The 7,531-nt window shown below is 64.6% G+C and overlaps 1 protein-coding gene across 1 annotated transcript; it reads right to left on the reverse strand.

Annotated features, from left to right (window-relative positions):
• Positions 1–1,751: 1,751 nt before the first annotated feature.
• On the reverse strand, positions 1,752–2,970 carry LOC133755434 (neurturin-like). The gene is made up of 2 exons (XM_062185544.1): positions 2,504–2,970; positions 1,752–2,292 (listed from the first exon to the last, which is right to left on the reverse strand). The coding sequence occupies exons 1-2, from the start codon at positions 2,968–2,970 to the stop codon at positions 1,752–1,754; spliced, it is 1,008 nt and encodes a 335-aa protein (XP_062041528.1).
• Between the last annotated feature and the right edge of the window lie 4,561 nt (positions 2,971–7,531).

Raw genomic sequence — 7,531 nt, forward strand, 5'->3', positions numbered from 1 at the left:
GATAACTTCATGATATAGCAGTCATAAGAATGCAGTCTGCAATTTTCAGATTTGATTATGTTTACAGCCTTTATCTCTACTGTTTAGGAAGAATTTTTTTATTGTTTTGTTCTTACTTTTTGTCAAATGTTTTACTTAGTGGAGGGTTAAGTCCATTGGTTTGTTCAGAAAGTTCATCTTCAGTTACAAATGAGAGCTTTTCTGGGAATGATCTGAGCACCCAAGTACAGGAAGTACAGACAACTACTAATACATATTGTCAGAAAAGTCCTCCACCACAACACATTATTGTCAAACTTTCAAAAGCAAAACATAAAGCAAAGCTCCTAAAATGTACCTGAGAGAAATGCCAGCTTAACTTCAAAAGTCTCAAATTAAATTATCAGCTGATATCTCATCAGAAACCCTACAAGCTAGGAGAGAATGCAGAGAAATGGTCCAAGTCCAAAAATAAAAATGAAAAAAAAAAGGAAAAACAAAATCAAAACCCTTTCAACACAAAATATCATTCTCAGAAAAGCTCTCACTTATAAGTGAAGGTGAAATAAAGGCCTTCCAAACAAATGGAAAGAATTAGTCGCCATTCATCCACTTTTACAAATTACATACCTAAGGATGTACTGAAACACAGAACCAGAGAAGGATATTCAGCATCATGAAAGCATATGAAGGCAGAAAATCTAGTAAAAGTCCAAACCTTTTAAAGCTTTTTCATTTTATTTGAAAGGCAGAGTTGCAGAAAGATGAGGGGAGAGAGAGACAGAGATAGACAGATCTTCCACCTGCTAGTTTACTCTCCAATAGACCACAATGGCCAGGGCTGGACCAGACGAAAGCCAGAAGCCAGGGACTTCTTCCATGTCTCCTACATGGGTGCAGGGACCCAAGGGCTTGGGCCACTGTACACTGTTTTCCCAGGTGCACGAGCTGGGTTGGAAGTAAAGCAGTCAGGACTTGAACTGGTGCCCATATGGGATGCCAGCTCTGCAGTTGGTAGTGTAACGCACACACCACAACATCAGCCCCAAAGGTACAATCTTAACTGACATAATAAGCACTAGGCCAAATGGTTACCTCTCACTTTTTGTCTTTGCCATATTTAAAACTAGTATACATGATTGTCCCTTGAAAATTCTCATCTGTTTGTTCCTCTCTTGACCTTATTATTGATTTCTTGTATTTCTCCTGGAATTGTATTTTTCTACTGGTAACACATTCACTATTCCGTGAGGTCTCTGATTTATCCCATCATGCAATCCTCCTTGACATATCTGGCTGTGATCTGTTGCTCCTGTTTCCTTACAGCTTAAGCCTTAAATATAACTGTAGACCATGTTTTCTACTCTACTGAGAGATTCTTTGTAGCTTTGCAAATGGCATCTCAAGCTCAGCAAATCTGAAATGAAAACCATAGCATTCATTCTTCTTTTATGCTTGCGTAAGGCATTACTACCAGCTAGCCTGACCCACAGTACCAAAATACGATTTTTTCCTTGGACTCCTTCCTCTTTCATGTAATAAAGCCATCTGGTGTCAAATCCTGTTACTTCTATGTCCTCACTTTTAAATCTTTATTCTACATTTTATTTACATGCAGAGTATAAAATGAGGAGTGGCTGCCCATTAAATTTTTTTCCGAGGAGTTCCCACGCTTTAGCTCAAGGTGGTTATCCCGAGTCCCCCAGCCGCGAGGCCGTCCTCTGCGCACGCGCAGTCCATCGCGGCGTGCCATCGGGCCCGGTGAGGTAGGGTCACACGCAGGCGCACTCGCGAGCCCACAGCTCGCGCACCGTGTGGTAGCGGCTGTGCACGTCCAGGAAGGACACCTTCTCCTCATAGGTCGTCGGGCGGCAGCAGGGCTGCGCGCGCACGCGATCCCGCTGTATGCGCCGCTGCTGGCGCAGGCGCCACAGCCCGAGGTCGTGGACGCGCGTGGCCGCCTCGCACACGCCTGCGCAGTAGTGTAACAGCGCCGCCTCGTCCGATGGGTAGCCCAGGCCCAGCTCGCTCACGCGCACTACGAGCTCGCGCAGCCCACATGGCCGCGCGCCAGAGTGCTGGAGCGCGCGCCGCCTCCGAGGCCCTGCCCGAAGGCGCGGACCTGGGGCCGGCCCGCCCTGCAACAGTGCCCGGTACTGGGCCAGGCCGGCAATCCGGGCGTCCAGGGTCCGAGGCGGGCGGCGCAGCGGGGCCAGCGCGGGTCCGAGGCCCTCTGGGCACATCCAGAAGGTCAGCAGAGAACTGCACAGCGCCCAGGCCAAGGCCGCCGCCTTCCAGCGCTGCAGGCTGGGCCTGCGGGCAGGGGAGGGTCAGCCGCGCGCCGCGGACACAGCTGGGCCCCCGGCTTCGGACGGCTCCTGCTTCCTGACCCATGGCGCCCACGGGAGACGCAGGAAGGATCCACCGAGCCAGGTTGCGGGGTGCCGGGCTGAGTGCCGGGGTACAGGGACGCCACCCCATGGGGGAGGGGTGGCCCAGGGTGCTTCCCGCAGGAGCTGATCACAGAGTCCAGGCATGACGGATGGTAGGCGCTGGCCCAGCTCCAGTGCAAGGCCCGAGGCTGGACCGAGCTCCAGGTCGCCTAGCAACAGCACGGCTGCAGCCTGCTGCCCGGGGCAGGGGCGTCCCCAGCAGGTGGCGCTGTGGGGCCGGGGTGCCAGGGGTGCCGCGGGAGGCAGGGCTCTGTCCCCTGCCCAGAGAGGCCCCGGGGGCCTTCCCGCCCCTTCCCCAGCCTCGGAGCGCGGCGAGGCCCCCGCCGGGCGTCTCCTCCGGCCTTGCCTTCCCTCCCTCCCCATTCCCATTCCCCACGCGCAGCGCCTCCTCCGGGAAGCCGCCCCTGACCGCCGCTCCTCCCCCAGCCGCAGGCCAGCGCGGGGTCCGGCACTCTGCGCGGGGAGTGCACCGTTTGCATTCTCCGTCTGGCCGCCAGGTGTCGGCCACGAAGCATGGCCGCCAGCCCGGCGTACACATTTACACGCGGCGCTGCAAGCCCAGGCAGACGCTGGGGCGCCCCGATGCACGCACCGCGGGCACGCGCTTATCTGCGCTCGCCAGCCAGCTGAATTTCGTTTGCATAAATTTGCATCTCACTTGCGCACGATTTGCATGGGCAGGGACTGGACCAGCCTCTCCCTCCTCCCCTGCAGGGTACCCTTATCCCTGCGAATGCGGGGCGCGGGAGCAGCTCTCCACCTGCTGGGTCACTCCCCAAATGCCCCCAAGGACGAAGGCTGGGCCGGGCTGGAGCCAGGAGCCAGGAGCTCCACCCGGGGCTCCCATGGGCGCCAGGAACCCCAGCTCCTGGCCCATCACCGCTGCCTCCCCGGCGTGCATTCGCAGGGAGCTGGGATGAGAGGCAGAGCTGGGGCTGGAGCTGTGGGGTGCAGGGGTCTCAGGCGCGTGCTAACGCCCACCCCACACCCAGGGTCCCTGTTCCCTGGGGCACCAGACCCGGGCATGCAGAGGCGCTGCGGAGGCAGGCGTAGGCTCTGGAAGGAGGCGTTTCCTCCCTGAGCCAGGGGCTGACCTCGCACCCTGTGCCCAACCCCAGTCCACAACTGCGCGCAGAGGGAACCTGACGCGCGGGTCCGCACTGAATGGACGGAGGGGCCCAGGCGCGGGGGCTCCCTGGACCCCTCCCCCGTCAGCGGGCAGGGCGCCTCGGGCCGCGGCTGCCCACCACTGCCAGGAGCTGAGAGTGACCTAGGGACCCCCCCAGCTACGGCGGGGGGCTGACAAGCCTGCGTAGCAAAGGCCTCTCCGTGTGGGGGTCACCGTGGGGGCCCGGGGAGCCAGGGCGCGGCCACGCCCACCTGGGCATTGCCCACGAGAGGTGTCTGGGCCACACCTCTGCTTCTGGCTGGAGCCCATGGCACCCCGAGCGCTGGAGCGGAGCGGGAGGGGAGACTGAGGCTGGGCAGGTCCTGCGGGTCCGCGGCTTCCTCGCTGGTGTGGGCGGACCTTGCTCGCCTCCCCTAGGCCAGGCGACGCCCTGGAGCCCCTCCCCAGGGAACACCCCAGGCAGAACGGCCTTGGTGACTGCTCCCAGGGAGAGAACTCCTACATGTCCCGCAGCGCCCTGCCTCCGAAGCCCCTCCCCCAGGAAGCTCCCCCGCTCCCCTGTCTGCTGATCCGGGGCTCAGGGGACCTCTCCCTTCCCGCAGCCCCGGGGCGGCCGCCACTACACGGACGCACGCGCCCGGCCTCGGTCTCCCCCATCAGTGGGCGGCTCCTTGGGGGTTCCCTGGGGTTCCACGGATGGGGAAGCCTAGGGCCCTTGAGGGACGGGCCCTGCCCACGGCGAGACTCCGCTGCTCGGTGGACCAAGGCAGACTCCGCAGCCACTAGACGTTGCCCCTCCCCCGCGGGGGAGGGGGCCGGGGTGCTGCGTCTGCCGCCCCCGCCCCGCTGCTCCGAGCACCAGGCCACAGCCCCGCGCCGGTGTCTCCAGGTGAAGCAGGTGGCACCGGTGTCCCCGAGACCCCGGGAAGTCCCCGTGGCTTCGAGCTCAGGATGGACGTTCCCGGACGTGAGAGCGCCTCGGGGGCCAGCGCGGTGGAGGCAGCCGCCTGGGGCTTATGTACAGGTGGCCAGGGAAGCTCCTGCCCACCCCTCAAAGCCCCAGGCCCAACGCCCCCTCTTCCACAGCCTGGGTGGGGCTTAGTGGAGCCGCCCCCTGCTGCCTCCCCAGGGGCGCATTAGCAGGACCTGGGCGACGGGTGGGGGGCGTGGAGGAGCCCGGATGGAAGCCGCACCCCAGTACAGGATGTAGGGGTCTTAGCTGCCATGGCCACAGCTCCACCCTCTCGGGCTCCTTCTCAGCCTCTCTCAGCCCAGGACTCCGCCCCAGTCTCCTCGGCCCCGCCCCTGGTCTCCTCGGCCCCGTCCCCAGCATCCTCAGCTTCACCCCTAGTCTCCTTGGCCCCGCCCCAGTCTCCTCAGCTCCATCCCTTGTCCTCGGCCCCGCCCCCGGTCTCCTTGGCCCCGCCCCAGTCTCCTTGGCTCCGCCCCAGTCTCTTCTGCTCCACCTTCCCAGGGCAGGAAGCTTGGGTTCAGAGGCAGAGCCCCTCGCCCCAGGCCACACAGCACAAAGGGGGCTCAGCGGGGGGCCGCACCCCCACCCCCTGGAGCCCCAGGCGGGACTGGGGGCAGAGAGGCCCAGGGCCCGGGGCCAGGGCCGGGGGGAGGCCTGGTGTGAGGAGGGGGCAGGGCACCCCAGAGCACAGAACGGGCAAGGGAGGGGCCCACAGGGCTGGGGGCCAGGGCTTGGTGGCCACCGCCCCGTGAGGGGACAGGCACTGAAACACAGGGGAGGCCGGTTCAGTGTTGGCCATGCAAGAACCCGGACCGAGACGAGGCCGCCGTGCCGGGGTGCGTGTGCGTGTGTGTGCAGGCCGGAGGGCTGCTCGTAGGAGGAGGCATACAGGTGAGACGGGAGGGCGGGAAAGAGGCCTTCAGGGAAGGTCTGGGCGGGCGGGTGGGGGCCTGTAGCCCTGTCGCTGCCGTGCATGCATGGGCTTGCGTGTGTGTGGCGGAGCAGAGGCGTCTCTCTTGGTTCCTAGTTCCACGCTGGGCGAGTCGGGTGGCCCTGGGCCCCGCAGGTGTGGGGTGGGGGCGGGGCGTGACGGGATCAGCCTGATGAGGCCTGGCACGGCTGAGCCGCGGGGGCATGGCCCCCCGGGAACATGGCCGGGAGTGCGGGGCCTAACCCCGCCCGGCTTCCCGGGAACCCAGGCCCCCCCCCCCCCCAATGCTCCATGGCCGGGTTCCTGGGCGTCCTGTGGCTGAGGCCTCAAAGGGGCCCCTGGGACAATCCCTCCCTCCCACACTCGCAGGACACCTCGATGGTGCCATGCCCAGCCGTGCCGTCTGCCCTCTTCAGACCTCTGCGTGTGCCATCGCTGTCCCCTCTTCCCCAACCCAGAAAACTCCTATTCACCCCTCAGAGCCCCAGCGTCAAGGGCCCTCCCCCTGGGAGTCGCCCTTACCCTGGCACCCTGAGAGGTCCTCCCTCTGGGCTCTGTGTCCTTGAGGGCCAGGGCCCAGGAGCGCTGACTCCACGCAGCTCTGGCGCCCGCCTCTTCCCCAGACATCTGGAGCCGTCCTGTGGCTGGCTCCTGGCCACAGCCCTGCAGGTCCCTGGGGCCTGGCAGGACCACCAGGTGGTGGAATCTCACACGCGGAGCCCGCGGCCAGGGGAGGCCTGGGTTTCTCCCCCGCACCCAGCGAGTGGCTCTGTGCAGGCCACTGGGGCGGCCGGCCCCCGGGAAGGGAGCTGGGGGTGGGGGTGGGCGAGGCTGGGGGACAGAAGCCCAGCCGGTGTGGCCCACTGGGGCTCTGGGCCTGGGGGGCCAGGACACAGAGTCTGGGAGGGCGGGGGTCTGGCCTGGCTCTGACCTGGCTCCTCAGCCCGGCCAGTGACCCGCGGTGCCAGCCGTGCCCCCAGCAGAGGCTGTTTCCCAGTAGCCCAGCCCTGCCCACTGGCCGCAGCCCCCCGCCCCCCATCCCTCCCAACCCCGGAGCCCTCTCCGGGGCACAGGGGTCCTGCCCCACCCGGAGTCGCCTCGGATGGCCGCAAGCCTCGCCCCCGCCGCATCCCGCCCGTGCCCTTAAGGGACCCCCCCCCCCCCCGCTCCACGCCCTCTGGCTGCCAGCGCTCCCCGGAGGACGCCGTGTCCCCGGCCGCGGTGGGGCACAGGGAGCGCGCCCCTGACAGGTGTTTCGCTTTGCGCACGGCTGGGCGGCGCCTTAGCGGCTGGGGAGGGGCCCCGCTGTCCCTGCTCCCACCCTCCAGGGCGGCGCACGTGGGGGTCCGAAGCGGCAGAGGCGCGCGCGCCCCGTCGGCCCCGGGCCACCCCCGCCGGACCCCGGCGCAGGACAGGGGCCTGCGCGCACGGCGGACCTGCCGCCCCCGACCCCACCCTCACTCGCCCGCCCGCCCCAGACTGGGAGCCGAGCCACGGGGTCCCCGCAGTCCGCACCCCCAGCCCCGTGTGCGGGCCGGGCCGTCCGCTCGCGCCGCTCCCTGCGCGCCCCCTTGCTCACCTGCCGGGGCGCGGGGCTGCCCGTCAGTGGTGGCCGCGCTGGCCCCAGCCCCTGCCCCTGCCGCCGCGACCGCCATCCGGGCCGCATGGGCCCGCAGCGCCTGGGGAGACCCGGGCCAGAGGGGGCGGCCGCTGCGGGTGCGCGGTGCGGCCCGGCCCAGGCGGCCCCCGGGCTCGCTCAGCCGCGGGCTGCGGCCATCCCGGCCCGGCGGGGGGCGCGGGCGGAGGCGGCAGCGTAAGGGGCCCGGGCGATCTGAGCGGCTCCACCGCGCATGCTCTCTCACCTGGGCCGGCTGGACCGGCGCCAAAATTTATTTTTATAATAATAATGTCACTCTTTTAAAATATTTGGAATAATGCAGTAACCCATTGATGAGTTTTGATTCCTCCTGAGATGTGCTGGCACATAACAGCAGGAAAAAGCATTCTGGAGTTGGAGCAATACATGTGTACCGTTATCAAGAGAAAAGTACATAACAACACTGGGA

Source organism: Lepus europaeus, unplaced genomic scaffold (genome assembly GCF_033115175.1).
Source record: "Lepus europaeus isolate LE1 unplaced genomic scaffold, mLepTim1.pri SCAFFOLD_47, whole genome shotgun sequence".
Classification (NCBI taxonomy): Eukaryota; Metazoa; Chordata; class Mammalia; order Lagomorpha; family Leporidae; genus Lepus; species Lepus europaeus.

What these genes read in the sequence shown, in the direction of transcription:
- LOC133755434 (XM_062185544.1), bottom strand. Translation starts at nt 2,970, where the DNA reads ATGTGTACGCCGGGCTGGCGGCCATGCTTCGTGGCCGACACCTGGCGG. An exon ending in ATCCGTCATGCCTGGACTCT is followed by an intron (nt 2,293 to 2,503) that starts GTGATCAGCTCC and finishes CCCTGCCCGCAG; the next exon opens with GCCCAGCCTGCAGCGCTGGA.